The 15,241-nt window shown below is 47.5% G+C and overlaps 8 protein-coding genes across 8 annotated transcripts; 4 read left to right on the forward strand and 4 right to left on the reverse strand.

The window, feature by feature from the left end:
- Positions 1–914: 914 nt before the first annotated feature.
- On the forward strand, positions 915–2,531 carry cbhC (putative cellobiohydrolase; the record flags this gene model as incomplete). The annotated part of the gene is made up of 6 exons (XM_057220979.1): positions 915–1,153; positions 1,216–1,469; positions 1,525–1,662; positions 1,846–2,103; positions 2,191–2,432; positions 2,487–2,531. The coding sequence occupies 6 exons, from the start codon at positions 915–917 to the stop codon at positions 2,529–2,531; spliced, it is 1,176 nt and encodes a 391-aa protein (XP_057071251.1).
- A 2,175-nt stretch (positions 2,532–4,706) lies between these two features.
- On the reverse strand, positions 4,707–5,357 carry N7516_008261 (NAD(P)-dependent oxidoreductase; the record flags this gene model as incomplete). The annotated part of the gene is made up of 1 exon (XM_057220980.1): positions 4,707–5,357. The coding sequence occupies one exon, from the start codon at positions 5,355–5,357 to the stop codon at positions 4,707–4,709; it is 651 nt and encodes a 216-aa protein (XP_057071252.1).
- A 1,535-nt stretch (positions 5,358–6,892) lies between these two features.
- On the forward strand, positions 6,893–7,184 carry N7516_008262 (uncharacterized protein; the record flags this gene model as incomplete). Its single annotated transcript, XM_057220981.1, has 2 exons — positions 6,893–6,949; positions 7,008–7,184. 2 exons carry the CDS (start codon positions 6,893–6,895, stop codon positions 7,182–7,184), a joined length of 234 nt encoding a protein of 77 aa, XP_057071253.1.
- Positions 7,185–7,289: 105 nt separating this feature from the next.
- N7516_008263 (casein kinase II subunit beta) lies at positions 7,290–8,546 on the forward strand (the record flags this gene model as incomplete). Its single annotated transcript, XM_057220982.1, has 2 exons — positions 7,290–7,973; positions 8,040–8,546. 2 exons carry the CDS (start codon positions 7,290–7,292, stop codon positions 8,544–8,546), a joined length of 1,191 nt encoding a protein of 396 aa, XP_057071254.1.
- A 395-nt stretch (positions 8,547–8,941) lies between these two features.
- Positions 8,942–9,966, reverse strand: N7516_008264 (arylformamidase; the record flags this gene model as incomplete). Its single annotated transcript, XM_057220983.1, has 2 exons — positions 8,942–9,746; positions 9,818–9,966. 2 exons carry the CDS (start codon positions 9,964–9,966, stop codon positions 8,942–8,944), a joined length of 954 nt encoding a protein of 317 aa, XP_057071255.1.
- A 353-nt stretch (positions 9,967–10,319) lies between these two features.
- Positions 10,320–11,892, forward strand: N7516_008265 (putative eukaryotic translation initiation factor 3 subunit EifCh). Its single transcript, XM_057220984.1, has 4 exons — positions 10,320–10,377; positions 10,431–10,470; positions 10,541–11,010; positions 11,079–11,892. The coding sequence occupies exons 1-4, from the start codon at positions 10,370–10,372 to the stop codon at positions 11,656–11,658; spliced, it is 1,098 nt and encodes a 365-aa protein (XP_057071256.1). The 5' UTR covers positions 10,320–10,369; the 3' UTR covers positions 11,659–11,892.
- A 168-nt stretch (positions 11,893–12,060) lies between these two features.
- On the reverse strand, positions 12,061–12,411 carry N7516_008266 (uncharacterized protein; the record flags this gene model as incomplete). Its single annotated transcript, XM_057220985.1, has 1 exon — positions 12,061–12,411. The coding sequence occupies one exon, from the start codon at positions 12,409–12,411 to the stop codon at positions 12,061–12,063; it is 351 nt and encodes a 116-aa protein (XP_057071257.1).
- Positions 12,412–13,664: 1,253 nt separating this feature from the next.
- On the reverse strand, positions 13,665–14,926 carry N7516_008267 (MBL fold metallo-hydrolase; the record flags this gene model as incomplete). The annotated part of the gene is made up of 2 exons (XM_057220986.1): positions 13,665–14,068; positions 14,128–14,926. 2 exons carry the CDS (start codon positions 14,924–14,926, stop codon positions 13,665–13,667), a joined length of 1,203 nt encoding a protein of 400 aa, XP_057071258.1.
- Positions 14,927–15,241: the final 315 nt, after the last annotated feature.

Raw genomic sequence — 15,241 nt, forward strand, 5'->3', positions numbered from 1 at the left:
CTCGATCACTCCGGACTGAAGGATTGTACGGTACAAATGCAGACCCTTAATTTCCTTTACGTGAATATTCTTGTTTCATACAAGGACAGATCCGGCTGAAGAATGCTCTACGGTGCGGGGTCCGGGGGATAAGAATAATGTGGCTTGTCGAAAGCAAATGGCGTTTTGTAGCAATCTCCTTGATTATGAAAGTCTTGATATCCCTACATCTCTATATTTAAAAATCTCCAGGTTCCTGGAGCAATATCCACCCCATTGCAACATTGCAACATAGATTCTTCAATTTCTTCCTCCATGCACCAGGAGAAGTCAATTTGTTTTGTTATCCTTCTGCTTCACCTTCTAACTGCCAAGGATGTTTATGTACTATGGTGGCAGTCAAATGGAGACGAATAGCTTAAACGCAATGTGGAGCAAGCCTAATATGGCCCTCCCGCGCCGAGATTGGGGAAGATCGACGATGATTGTCCTATTCGGGGACGGGGGATCATTTCCGTGCTGATGCCAGGGGTTTGATATTACACGACACCCCCTCCCCTTGACTATCTAGGCAGTTTATAGTAGTTTCAGGGCTGCAGATTACTTTTTCCTCATGAATGCACTGTTGCATCTACCCCGGATGAGACCATATTTATCCAGTTTTAACCACGTGTAGTGCAGAGCATGGGATTCTCTGCGGTATGTGTGTCTTGGCAATGTTTGGAAATGGTCAGTTGAACGGATAGTTCTAATCTCACACCCAATCGCTCGATCTGGTATGACATTACCTTCGGGTTTCCGGCTTCAATCTCCGCAAGAGCTACGAGATATTTATCTTGTTGGGGTATATAAAGATATCCAGTTCCTGCGGATTTGTTGAACAGCATCACAGAGAACCCAGCAACATTGAAATACAGTATCCCAAGCCCGCTAGTATGCGATCTCTCATTACATTCGTGCCTCTACTAGCCTCTTCCGTGGCGGCAGCTGCAATCGCAAGTTCAGCCAGCCCAACAGTCACCGCTGCGGCTTTGACAAATCCCTTCTCAGGATACCAGCTTTACGTCAATCCCTTTTATGCATCCGAAGTCTCAGCTTCGGCTTTGCCGTCCATGACGGGGACTGCTAAAGCCGCCGCCAGTGCAGCCGCTGAAGTTCCATCCTTTTATTGGCTGTAAGTCCATCCACATCGAGTGCCCGATACACCCCGAGAACGACATTAAGATTGTGTTCCAGGGATACTGCAGACAAGGTCCCACAGATGGGCGAGTTCCTAGCCGACATCAGGGCTCAAAACAAAGCCGGTGCTAGCCCGCCAATTGCTGCCCAATTCGTTGTTTATGATCTGCCTGATCGTGATTGTGCGGCATTGGCTAGTAATGGGGAGTACTCTATTGCCAACGGCGGTGTTGCGAATTACAAGGCGTACATCGATGCCATCCGTAAGGTGCTGGTCGAATACTCTGATGTTCAGACCATCCTTGTTGTTGGTGGGTAGACTCTGCTGAGTGATCGATTTGGTGTCGTTGCTAACGTTGTCTCTAGAACCTGATAGTCTGGCGAATTTGGTTACCAACATGGCCGTGTCGAAGTGTGCTGGCGCACATGATGCTTACCTGGAGTGCACTGACTACGCTGTTACTCAGTTGAACTTGGCTAATGTGGCTATGTATCTTGACGCCGGTATGTATATTTCCTGAATTCTTGAAGGCAACAATCACCGAGCAACAATCACCCAGCAACAAACAGAGTGTGTGCCGGAAGATGCTCAACAGGGCCTTGTACTTGTTTCTTTCTAGTCATCTCTCGTGGCGGCATCAAGGGAATGTAATAATTCCTAATTTCAAGACTCTAACTATTCAATAGGACACGCGGGATGGCTTGGCTGGCCCGCCAACCTCAGCCCGGCAGCTGAGCTGTACGCGAATGTCTACAAGACTGCCAATAAACCCGCATCTCTGCGTGGACTCGCCACCAACGTTGCCAATTACAACGGCTGGTCTCTCACTACCTGTCCATCATACACCTCGGGAGATGCCAACTGCGATGAAAAGAAATACATCAACGCCCTTTCTCCTCTGCTTAAAAGTGCAGGTTGGGATGCTCACTTCATCACTGACACCGGTATGTAATCAACAATCTTTCCAAAATAAGATCATCTCGACTCGCCCACCATGATCCAAAGGTTCCACATTAACGTTTTGTCTCTAGGCCGAAATGGAGTCCAGCCCACATCCCAAACTGCCTGGGGTGATTGGTGCAATGTCAAAGGAACCGGTTTCGGCGTTCGACCAACTACTGACACAGGTGATGCCCTGGCCGATGCCTTCGTATGGGTGAAGCCCGGTGGTGAGAGTGATGGTACTTCAGATCCCAGCGCGACTCGCTATGATGCCCACTGTGGATATAGTGATGCTCTTCAGCCTGCCCCTGAGGCTGGGACTTGGTTCCAGGTAAGACTGTCCTCATCGAAGGAGGTCATTTATAAATTTCTGACGACTTCGCAGGCGTACTTTGCTCAGCTTGTGGAGAATGCTAACCCATCGCTTTGAATTTGTGGAATTGATACTGGGATTCAGAGGAAGTCGGTATGGGGATTATGCATTCAATTCAAGGTTTTCATTCATGACAGTGGGGATAGTGGGCACCAATATGAACTCGCAGAAAGACCTAGGAATATATCGAAGCATCTTACCTGGGAAATTTAGAAACAATGTGGGCAGACAGTGTTGGCCTAGGAAATTCAGGGACCTCGAGGCTCTTTCAGGACAAAGGGCTCATAGGTTTAGGAATGAACAAAAGTGGCGGTGATAGCGAAAGACAAGCAATGTGCCCCTGAGTTTCAGTAGAAACAATTTAACTGAATCTAGAATCTTAGATCCCTGTACGGAGTAAGCATCCAGTCGTTCAGAATAGATTGTGGATCAATATGCTGATAGCTTAGGACATGCTAGTTAGTTATCAGCATAACAGTGTTGTAGGAAACGAACGCACATTATTTTGGCTGCCTAGGGCATTAGAGCTATTAGTATGTAGAGTACGGAGTACAACATAGTTATGTATGGGACGAACTATTGGTCATTGACAAAATTCCTAATCTAGACGATCATTACGGAGTAGAAAGATCCAAAGTAGATCAGTCTAGAGTGCCCCAGGGTGTCCCATATTTGGTGTAGACTCTAGTCTAATCGTTTTCATTCGGTCTTTTCTATATCGTCTATACTCTGTTATATGTCTACAAATAACCCCCCAAACCACCGTGGCGTACGTTGGCAGTCCTCTAAACTATAACAATATGATAAGAAACATCGATCCCTGGCAACGTAAGATGATTATCCTTATTATGTGTAGCAAGAACAGACTTGCTATATCGCAAATGTCAAAGGTAGCGAAGTGCAGTGAGCGCTCTATCTCTAATATTCGTAAGAACTTACGGTCATTCCGTAGGGCGAGATCTCCCCTAGTCTCGGTCCTCTGTGACCACCTCGCCGAAAGGCCTAGCCTATACGTCGAAGAGATGTGTCAGATTTCTTAGTCTCTCTGTAGTTAACTCTCAATTTCTTCAACAATCAACCTCACATTGCACCATGCACTTCGACGTCAACGTAGACCTCTCCTAACAAGATGGTTATCTTCCTATTAGGATAATTTCAACTTATTACCATTGTCATCTAGTATTAAACGATTTTTCATCTTCGCTTCGCTGGTCTAGTTATGACTCGTGTTCGACGCGCCCTCCGAGCTAGTTTCGAACAACTTCCTCCGCAACTCGGAATTCTGCGGCTATCTGAAATAACAATAAATGAGGGGGTCGGCTAGGGTAATTAATCAGTTCAGACCTGATACTACGTTTTATCGTAGTTGGAGCCAGAGCACCCGGTGCGAAAGTGCCAGGGGACTAGTGACGTTAATATATTTGCCGGCAGAAAATATGAATACCTGAATTACCATAACACAGCCCTTACCTAGGTAGTAAGTAAAGTGTGAATAGAGCCTCAGTTACAATACACTGTAAGAGCGGTGCCAAACGGCGGTATATCTTCAGGCATCTTCAGGCAGCAATGTTAGTAAGAATTGGTTTTCCGACCCCTGACCGAGATACACCCGGGGACTTGAAGGTCTCTTAGACGTGGCCTAGCAGACCGTTGAGAGTACAAGCAGGCGTTGGCTCAAGCGAACTTTTTATACAGACCAGTACAATGCCCGGCACGGGTTTATCCTCTCAGACGTTGAGCTTGTCGTCGTTAAACGTGCTACACCAATCCTACAGAGAAGCGAGGGGTTGTTCAACTTTCGGTATTACTAGGATTATAGTATCTCGGGATACTAGCAGGCGAAGATAATTACTGGACTTTGAGTTAGGCTAATTTATCGTGCTCACCTTCTTAGCATTAATGAATTTAGGAGTGAGGTTAGTCGGACTCCCCACACGCTGTCTTTCAATTTGAAAAGTATAGGGACGCTCAAAATCCGTTTCGCTATTTTACTCTCTTCTTCTTCCTAAAATATATTATCAAACTCTACTCCTTCTTCAATTCGGTCTGTTCGACCCTCTCGAAATATTTGTGGATAAGCCGTCAACGCAAAGCAGAAGCTGCGAACAAAAGTAACGTTAAGTAGATGACCGATTGAATGATATTATGTCCGAAAGTATATATTAACTAATAGATCAGGCTTCATAAAGCACAATATTTCTCCATTGTAGAGGCCCGTACCTTGATGCCCCATCAGTTTGTTATCACAGGAGTGCTTCGATCCCAAGTGCTCTTCTCAACAGCATCCACCAGACACGCCGCCACACTAGCCCTCGAGATCCCCCCTAAGCCCGCGAAAACACCGAGTCCTTTCCCGTCGTCGCCAAGGAACTGAACGGGCGCTTTCTTTGCCAGAGTCAGTCTCGCCGCCCTAAACAACACGAATTTCACTCCGCTCTTCTTGAGTGTCTTATCGACTTGATTATGGTCCTCGAACATATGCCCAAAGCTAGTCCTGGAAATTGCGAATCTCATAACCACAGTGATATTCGGGAAAGAAGACCCAACACCAAATGACGACAATGTCGCAATCTTGGAAACGCCGTGCCTTTCCATGGCAGCGATGAGGTTTTCGTGCGCGTTCGTCATGACTCGGGTCCCCTTTACTTGCGGGGATGCAAGGGTAACTATCACGGCAGTTGGGATATCACCTTGGACTGCGTTAAAAGCGCTTTCAATATTCGAGGGCTCCAGCGGTGTGCCCTTCACGATGTTTAGGCCTTCCTTAGCTGGAAGGGTAGAGGGATTGCGAATCAAGGCCGTAATCTTGTGACCACGCTGCAACGCTTCGTCGATGACGAGACGACCAGTCTGTCCATTGCCACCAATAATAAGGACACGCATATTGAAGATGCGGTTGCGCTGTAGTAGGATGCTGACTTTGTTCCTAACTATAGGGGCGTGGTTTGATTGAGGCCGTGGTACAATACTTTTAGTGACTTTAACTTTGAAATCAGTAGATATAACCAAGGAACTCCCATCATATATATACCTAGCTAGGGTATAAACTCTATGGAGGGTGTCAGGGCTGATTCAACGTAAGGACTAGTTACAATAAACTTGGAACTTCTTAGGCATATTACAAAGCCTAGTTATTCCAAGGTTGCTTGCTTAGCTACCAGAAGCAAACGACGCGCAGGCTGTTGCCTGATCAAATATACCTGTTTCGGCCATATCTATAGCCCGAAGGCCGACGTCCGTAGAATTACAAATCCCAGTTGCTTACAAAGAGGGGATCGTTCACACCCGTGGACGTGCCTAACATATTTCACAAGCAAGTGGCCACCTCGAAAACACATTCTAAAGGTGATTTATTCTACATTTATATCTCAACAACTATGTTATTGTTTTATCTTCTTTGTCGATAGCCATTGATAAGACTTATGAGAGCCATATATCAACTTTAAAGAAAGAACAAAATCATATTATCGACATTTCGAAAATTATCGAAAGTTACATTACGAAAAACTAGAAGTATATATCGTGATCATAATGCCATACCTTTTTTTTTTCTAAACTCCTTAAAGATGCTAAATATCACTAAAAAGCATAAGTCTATAAGGAAATACCTACATAGACTACCGTTGTTGGGGTATCAAGTTGTCTACATATGTACGCATTTACTATTTGGGCTGGCCGCTCGCTTGAGAAATACGTTATGGCCCCTATCCCACAGGTGCAGGCAATTTCATTAGTATCATTATTGTCATCTCTACTAAGACTATCGTCGTTAATCTCTATTAATTCCACTAATAGATCACCTCACTCCTCATGGTATAGGCCACTATTGCCGTGGGCAATTTAGGCCTCGCTTACTGCAGTCAGATATTTGATGTTGCATTCAGTCTTGTTGAAGTTCGTGATTGACAAGACCCGGTTAGAAATAGTGAAGTGGTATCTTGTATCTTTCCATTAAGGAGGCCGGGTCTTCTTAATCAAGAAAGGAAGCTTCTTCTTCCACTGGATAACCTCAGTATAATCTGTTAGGACGAAGAAGAGGGCTGATGGAGAATTGACGCAATATTATTAGGTGATCTAGATAACTATGTGCATATCCTTTTCTTGGCCGTGCTTCGCAAAGGAGATGTGCCCGGGTAGATCAATTGCTAAAGGCGGTCTGAATATCGAGCAGTAAGTTGACCGCCCGGTAGGCGAAGCATCGATAACGAATTGCGGGATATCTTGCCCACTACCCACTTCAACTCAAACATAACACTGCGCCAAACCCTTCACGAAGCCTCTTGTAGCCCTTGAGCTCATCAGTGAATCTAAACCACTGCATCCAGCTGTACAGGCCTAGGTCCTTCATCATCCACCTGGGCTCCACATCAACCCTCCGGGAACAGGGAGCGAGAGAACGTGGACTACCCCATCCCATCATGGAGGACTTCAATAGTGAAACGGACAGCGATTACACCAGCTACTGGCGAGACTGGGTAAGTGAATTTTTTTCTTCTTGATTCTATTTCCCTACGCGCGAGCCGTTATCTCCAGGGCCACTGTGCCCATGGAATGGAGGATGAGGAGCGTCTGTCGAGTGTCTGCCGCCCCGCGCCTGCGCCTGCCCCGCCGTGGTGGAATCTGAGTAGACCCGGACTCTGGCATCAAGTGCTAGGCATGTTGCCTCGACGGTTGTCCCAGCGATCTGCAACACGTCTCCCGCCGACATAAATACCCGGCATGATTTTGCGGTCCTCTTCGATCCTTTCGAATCTCTCATTGCACATTCAACATCTCCCACTCTTATTATTGCATTGCTTGATCCTCTATTTCACCATGGATCGCGATTTTACTCGCTGGATTCTCTGGATCCTCCTAGTCCTCTTGGTCGCGTCAGCAGTTGCATTGTTCCAACGCGCCGGCGATTTGTCACGCGATGGCGAAATGGTGAATTCCTTCATGCATCTCGTCGTTGGAATTCAGTGTCTCATGATTTTCGTCGGTTTGCTCCTCTTCAATGTCCTGGGTCTCGATGGCCCCGATGGCCCCGATGACCGCAATGGCCCCGACGGGCCCCCTGGTCCTGGTTCTAGAGCCCAGAGGCGCGGACGGCAATTCAGAGGTCATTCTTCCCCACTTTCACGCCGTGGCGCTGGGGGTGGCGGGTCCTCGACGTCCTTTCGTTATTCTGCTACCACCTACCCTCGCAGTTCTGGTCCATACCGTGACGCAATCTTGATCACGATCGTGCTAATGACAACCATGTATTCCCAGTTTGTCTCTTCTCGCGGCAATGAATATTTCTGCGAAATCGACGAGGACTACCTGACGGATCGCTTTAACCTCACCGGGTTGAACACCGAGGTTACGTACTATCAATACGCCCTTGATCTTGTCACCGACGTTTTCGATCTTGATGCCGACGATGATCTGCGTGAGCAAATCGAAAAGTCTGCTCGTCACCTCTATGGATTGGTTCACGCCCGGTACATCGTTACCACTCGTGGTCTTGCCAAAATGGTATGTTGAACCCCTGAACTTGTGTGGATATTATTCCCTAGGACAAAGTACTAACAATCCCTGCAGCTCGAGAAGTACAAGAAAAGTGACTTTGGGAAGTGCCCACGTGTGCTGTGCGATGGGCATGCCCTGCTTCCTTTGGGCGAGTCTGATCTTCCGAATGTCAGCACCGTCAAGTTGTACTGTCCCAAGTGCGAAGATATCTACAACCCCAAATCCTCCCGTCACTCATCCATTGATGGCGCGTACTTTGGTACCTCGTTCCATTCGATCCTGTTCCAGGTTTACCCTGCTCTCAATCCCGAGAAGAGCAGTCGCCGTTATGAACCCCGTATCTATGGGTTCAAGGTGCACGCCGCAGCTGCCCTTGCTCGTTACCAGGACAATCAGCGTGAAGATCTCAAGTGGCGCCTCGCTGAAGCCGACATCACCCACCGCTTCATCGAGGACAGCGAGAGTGACGATGACGCGTTCGAATACGATGAGGACTACGCCGAGGGTCCCGCGGAGCCAGCCAAAAACAACCAGCTCCTCGGTGACGCAGCTTCGGCTCGCATGAACGTCGCCAAGTAATCTTGACAGACATTCCATTACGAATCTTTCATGGGCAGCATTTCGGCGCAATGAGGGATACGTGGTATGCTTGTGCTTTTCTTCAGATGTTTTCACGACGGCGTTGTCTGGGTCGCATGGACATTTGCGATGGGGTTTTTTTTTCTTTCTCCGACCTCGTTTGTACGTAAATTACCAGTCTAGTCCATCCCCAGGGGAAATGAGGACTCAATTGAAACCACATAACTTATCAAATCATCAAATCTCTCACAAGGGATATCGATGCTAGGTTTGTATGGCCGGGATAGTGAGAGATGATAACCTCACTACTGAACATGAAGTCATATTATGCCGGCTACTTTATTTTAAATCGTCACTTTGAATACTCAACAAGTATGTCCTTCTCAGAATCAGAACTACAGGCCCAGCCTCATTTCCTGCAATTGTTCGAATGCAAAAGCTACCGCATGAGCCAATTGCTCGCCATTCTCCCATGCCTCATCATGAACACCGCTGATCGACAATACACGGAGCCGTCTACCACGGGTTGAATCCTCTGTCACAGGTATCTGTGCCTCTGTCTTCTCCCAGTTACCCAAAGCCTCCTTCATGACCTCTACCTGAGATGCGTCTACCAATCCATCGTCCTTGGAATACGCCAGAACAGCCAATCTTCCAGACTTCCACCCGCCTTCCACTCCAAGAGAGCCAGTCACCTGGGCCGGTGATACCCCGTCCCAGAGCATCTCATCCGCCCCAAAAGCCCCCTCAATAAATTCCTGGTAAGCCGAGATCTCAACATGCGTATCCCGCAGGCGTCGCAGATCGTAGATCCCCGCCACACCGACAATGGCAGTGGGTTGCGCTGTCAATGTAGCCTGTTCACGATGACCCGAGACTGTGCCCATCACAGCTTGGAAGGCTAGCGTTGCGCCGCAACTGTGGCCAACCAGGATGTATCGCGCGCCGAACCCGTATGTATCCTGGAGGAACGCCAGGGCTGCCTCCACGTCGGCGATGTGTTCAGGGTGGTTCGCATCTTGGAAGTCCTTCGGGTCGGTAGTGCTTGAGTCTTGTGGGTGATTTGGGTGAGCGCTGAGACGGTATGAGATCGAGGCGAAGCCGGCAATAGGTAGGCCTTTCTTGCGAAGTATAGATTCCGTGGTGTCGAAGGATGCTGATGTAACAGCTGGATCCCGCCAGGCACCGCCGTGGATGTATCTAGGTAGATACAGATCAGACATTAGTCATTGCCTTGGGAATAACATTCTGTTGGGGACTCGCTCGCGTACATCACCCAGTATCCATCTTTGCGTGGAGCTGAGGCTGTCACAGCGATGCTTTGTAGATTATGGACTTGTCCATAGACTAGAGTCTCCGTATTTGGGCGATTCGACATGGTGCCTTGCGGAGCTGCTTGATTTATGGGGAAGTGGGACATGTCGATAGATTACGGGCACGTTAGGAGGAGCATCGTGCAGAAGCTGTTATCATTGGACTGACATATTGTAAGTACACTTCGACTTTAGCTCTTCCAGTGTCCCGATGTCTTCTAGTAATTTTGTTTAGCAATTTTGTTTGTTTTTCATACTGCGTCCGGTCTTGCTTTAGACCAAAACACACTCATAAGGAGTCTATGATCGAATGCGAATTCTCCGATGAGTCCATGGCAGTGTAATATGACAGTATTGCCCCTCCATCTACGTAGTGAAAGACTGTAACATATTTCGTTGTGTATTGGTACTACGCTAAGCCCGATCAGGAATGAATGGTCCCTTTCACACAAACCCTCCAAGTCCACCGTCTCGACCTTAACAACCGCCCAACTGTTGCAATCCTTCACAATGGCCGAGTAAGTGATGACCTTTTTTGATCCCTGACAACATGATGCTGACCGACTCGCAGAATTCCAGCTCCCCTCGCGGCCGTTCAGGTCGAGGCCTTGGTATGGTCCCCCCGACGAAAATCTCCCTCAGTCCTCGCCAGCCCAGAAATACTGACGTCGGACGTTCTAGGTTGTCATGAAAATCATCAAGCACTGCTCCCAGACCTTCCCCTCCACTGCCACCGGCGCGATTGTCGGAATGGATGTCGATGGCACCCTCGAGATCACCAACACTTTCCCATTCCCCGTCGTCGAAGTCCCCGCCGAGTCGCACTTTGACAACGCCGCTCCCAACCCGGCCGCTGCCGCTCCTCGCGCCAAGGCAAACGCCGCGTACTCTGCAGAGATGATCCGCATGCTGCGCGAGGTCAACACTGATGCCAACAGCGTCGGATGGTACACCAGCGCCAACATGGGCAACTTCGTCAACATGAACGTGATCGAGAACCAGTTTTACTACCAGAGCCAGTTGAACGAGCGCACAGTCGCCCTCGTTCACGACATCAGCCGCAGTGCCCAGGGCAGCCTCAGCCTCCGTGCTTTCCGTCTTTCCTCCAAGTTCATGACTGCCTTCAAGGAGAACAAGTTCACTTCCGAGGAGTACGTGCAATGACCTCGAAAATTCGAAAAAGAATTATAAGTCACAGGGATACTGACAATAAATGCAGCCTCCAAAAGTCTAACATGCGCCACCCCGACATCTTCGAGGAACTGCCCGTCAAGCTCCACAACTCCCACCTGATCACCTCATTCATTCACCAGCTGCAGTGCCCGACTTCCTCAGCATCCACTGAGCTCCCCTCCTCCCTGGCTGCCCTCGAGTCCAGCCCCTTCAGCAAAACCTCCACCCTCACCCCCAACCTCGACAACCTGTCTCTCAGCATCGATCCCTTCCTGGAGAAGAACTGCGATCTCCTTCTGGACAGCATCGAGACCCACAACACCGAGGTCAACAACTACCAATACTACCAGCGTGTGCTCGGCCGCGAGCAGCAGAAGATCAACGCCTGGAAGGCCAAGCGCGCACAAGAGAACGCCAGCCGTGCCACTCTCAACCAGCCCCTCCTCCCCGAGGACGAGTGGCAGCGTCTGTTCAAGCTTCCCGCTGAGCCCAGCCGTCTGGAGAGCATGCTCAACACTCGCCAGGTGGACCAGTACGCGCGCCAGGTCGACAGCTTCGTCTCGTCCAGCACGGGCAAGATGTTTGCCATCAAGGGCAACCTGCTGCCCAACGAGACCTCGAACTAAACGTTGATGATTGCGAAGGGGAGACACGACGCTTCTGGTATTGCATGACCTTTTTATGGCGTAGGGAGGGAAAATGTTCTCTATTTTGGATGTTAATATGACTTCCTGTTTCTTTTTTCTTCTATGAGCGGAGCTGAGTCTCTGGGCATTAGACTCCTGTGTTGTATCGACTTGTGTTCGATCATAGAAGGGAATCTTTATTTTGTTTAGAATATAACAAACACATTGAACAGGTGAAGTGCTCTTGTACTGTTGTATGGTTTTCTTTTTTTTATGTATTTTTTTTTACAAACGGATAATCTACGGATGAAACGAAGCGATCGAAGACAGAAATGCAAGGTTAGATTGGTGTATAATGTATACAATTGGATATATAGGGAACCTGATGGCTGCAATCACCGCCTACCATCCAGCAGGAGGGCAGTAGGGGTTTTTAATCTCAGGAGGAACTGCAGCCTCAATCATATCGGCGACTTTATATCCAATGACTGGATCAGAATCACTCAAAAGAGAGGAAATCGCCTTGAGGAGCAGAGGCTGCAGAGTGCAGCAAAGCCGATGGAAGAGAGTGTCACCAACGATAAGCGCAGCCTCCATGGAGCCAGGTGTCTTCTGAGAAAGCTCCTTGAGCTGGTCGATCACGAAAAGGCGACGACGGTGGTCAGTACGGAGATGCATGATCTGAGCCTGGAGAAGGTTAAGGTAGTAGCTGCGCTCGATGCGGTAAATGCTGTCGGGGGCAACGATAGCCATGGTGAATGTGTGTGATGGGGGTGGTAGAAGTACTAGAAGGTTAGAACTGATCTGTGGATGTGTGAGGACTGTGAAGACTGTGCTAGATGGACTGTTCTGGATGGACTGTTGCTTGGTGAGAGTATATCGAGGTGGGATCGAAGCTATTTATGCAGTTCGAGTAGTCGAGTTCGAATAATCGATGAAGCATAGCTTGGAAGATGACAATAATAGAAGTGTAAGAGATCCTTTGTTAGATTTTGTCTCTTTGGTCCGCGGATCAATCCGAACACAAAGGCCATTGTAATCTCGAAAGAGCGGAAGAAGGGGGTAGATAGAGAAAAGAGACATTGGCTTTGTGAAGAATATTACGAGGCATTGAGGCCGATATGTGGTCAACTTCATGCACCGAACAGGTCTCCGTCGGGGATCATACTTGCACAGCATGCAAAAATGGAGGCTTGGCGTATAGACGAGCAAGGCTATCGAAACATGAAAGGATTGCATTGCTTGGTTTGATGTCGCTTATGTGGGTGTATGTAGGTAATATAGAAATACATATAGTTGAAAAAGGAAAGGGATGCCACCCGACACATAACTCTCCCATTGGTTTATATTGCCAGGCAATAATTTCGATCCACTCTCACTTCACAAGTACCATTGTTGAATAGTTATATAGTTAACTAGTTACTTTATATAGTATTTTTTTATAAATGAATACTGTTGAGCAACCTGTTACTATGTGGGGAGAAAGCAGAGGCAGAATTATTAATTGATTAAACTAGAAATGTAGGGGTTATATACCCCCCTAAAGGAAAAACCATCTAAACTCTGCTCGATTATAGTAAACAAGCTAACAAATAGTAAATAACGAATAAATATGGCTTAGTCTATAGCAAACATATATATATATATATACTATACATATATATATAGGAGATTGTTTAACAAATACGATATTAATTTTTTAACACCGGGCTCTTTATACTCTTAAGTCTTAAGTCTTGACTCTTGATTTCTTACTATCTTAATATCTTACTATCTTACTAACTGAATCTGAACTGAATTGAATCTATAAAGTGTATAGTATACAAATAAAACAGTAATGAACCAGGCGGTGAGGTAATAACCAATGAGAGAGTTATGTTCGGATGGCATATTTGGTCGCCCGTAGGGGTTGTGGTCTGGTAGATGTACACATTTTCATCTCTGAGCAGACATGGGTCAAGGAATACGTACATCCTCTATGCATTTTCATAATCGTGTTATCTCGGTTACCATGCTTCGCCTGTAAGCTTCAGAGGAAGGTGAAGCAACCGATGACCAGACTTCGACGAAGGAAGGTGTCCTGCTCGAATGTTGACCTGCAAAGATTGGTGAAGCAGCTTGGGTGCTGCCAATCCTGCATCACGTTCCTTTCGCAAAGTCACAAACTCCTCTTCGCTGATACCGTCTTTTAAATGTTTATTCAGCTCCTTGTGATCCTGAACGCTCATCCAGGGAACGGGGTCGCGTCCCTCCGGCGGGTAATCATGACCTGTCCAGATCTTGAAGTGGTCAGGGAGGCTTAGAAGCTTGCGGCCCGATCGAAAGAGGTCATTGGCATCACCACCGGGGAAGTCACAGCGTGCAGTGCCAATGTCCACGTGGAACAGAGAATCGCCACAGAATATGTTATCTGGAAAAGACGTTGTGAGTAACCGTGTAATAAGTTGATCATTGATGGTAGATAATTACCTCCAATCATGTAACCAAGATGATCCGGGGTGTGTCCGGGTAGATGAATAGCCTTTCCCTTCAAGTTCCCAATAGTAAATGTCTCATCGTCGTCGAAAAGCCTGTCAAAAATGGCTTTATATTCTTCTTGTCGGACACCATATCTTTCGGCGAACAATTCTTGGACTTGTTCAATGCGTTTGCCAATGCAGATGGGTGGCTTATGATCTTGATCCTGGGCAAGACGTTTTTGAAGATAAGACGCAGCAGATAAATGATCTGCATGAGCGTGCGTTTCGAGAATCTTGTCGATCTTATAGCCCTTTCCCTTGATAAGAGCGAGCAAGGAGTCGGCTGCCTGAGTGGTCACAGCCTGAGTGGCGGGATCATAGTTCAAGACTGGATCGATGATAACAGCTGTTGACGTCGTGGGATCAGCGATAAGATACTGCCATGTTCCAGATGTGGGCTCGAAGATATTGTGAATTACAGGCTCAGTAGATATAGTGGATGCAGTGCTGTATGTGACTCGGCGTGAGATTAGATGACTGGTAGGGATGGCACATGAACGTGGCGGGAATGGTTGGTTCCAGCTATGAACCGGTTGTGCTTTTTGTAATTGACGAACTGTCCCCTTTATCGACGTGCCATTGTTGGAAAATTTTGGGGTATAAGATACACCTCTTCGTGTCGCTTGTTGGATACGACGCAATTGCCTAAAGTCGGCCTTCATTGAACTATGAATGGGCGTAGACAATTTCAAAAGATCTGACGACAATTGCCAGCCGATGCTTGAGGAATGTTGCCGAATGTTGATCATGATGCTTGGAATTTGAGGAACAACAATTGGGGGTGAATGTAAGAACTGTGGCGGTTGGTTATACTTGGAAAGTCTTGGGTCGGCGACTCGGTGAGCATCTAAGCCCTGGAGGAAGCCGGGGAGGTCGCCGATTGAAAGAAAAGAGTCATTACGACATCATCCAGTGGCTATATTGGGATTTTTGCCACAAACTGTCAAATTCAGGAACATATGTGTAGTAACTATATTGTTAGATACTGTGTGTTGCTAAGGGGTTAACGCCTTATGTTGGTGAACCAAGGTCACAGATCAAAATCGAGTCCACATGAACAACCA

This window comes from Penicillium verrucosum (assembly GCF_028828655.1).
Source record: "Penicillium verrucosum strain IBT 35672 chromosome Unknown utg000003l_segment0_segment0, whole genome shotgun sequence".
Taxonomy (NCBI): Eukaryota; Fungi; Ascomycota; class Eurotiomycetes; order Eurotiales; family Aspergillaceae; genus Penicillium; species Penicillium verrucosum.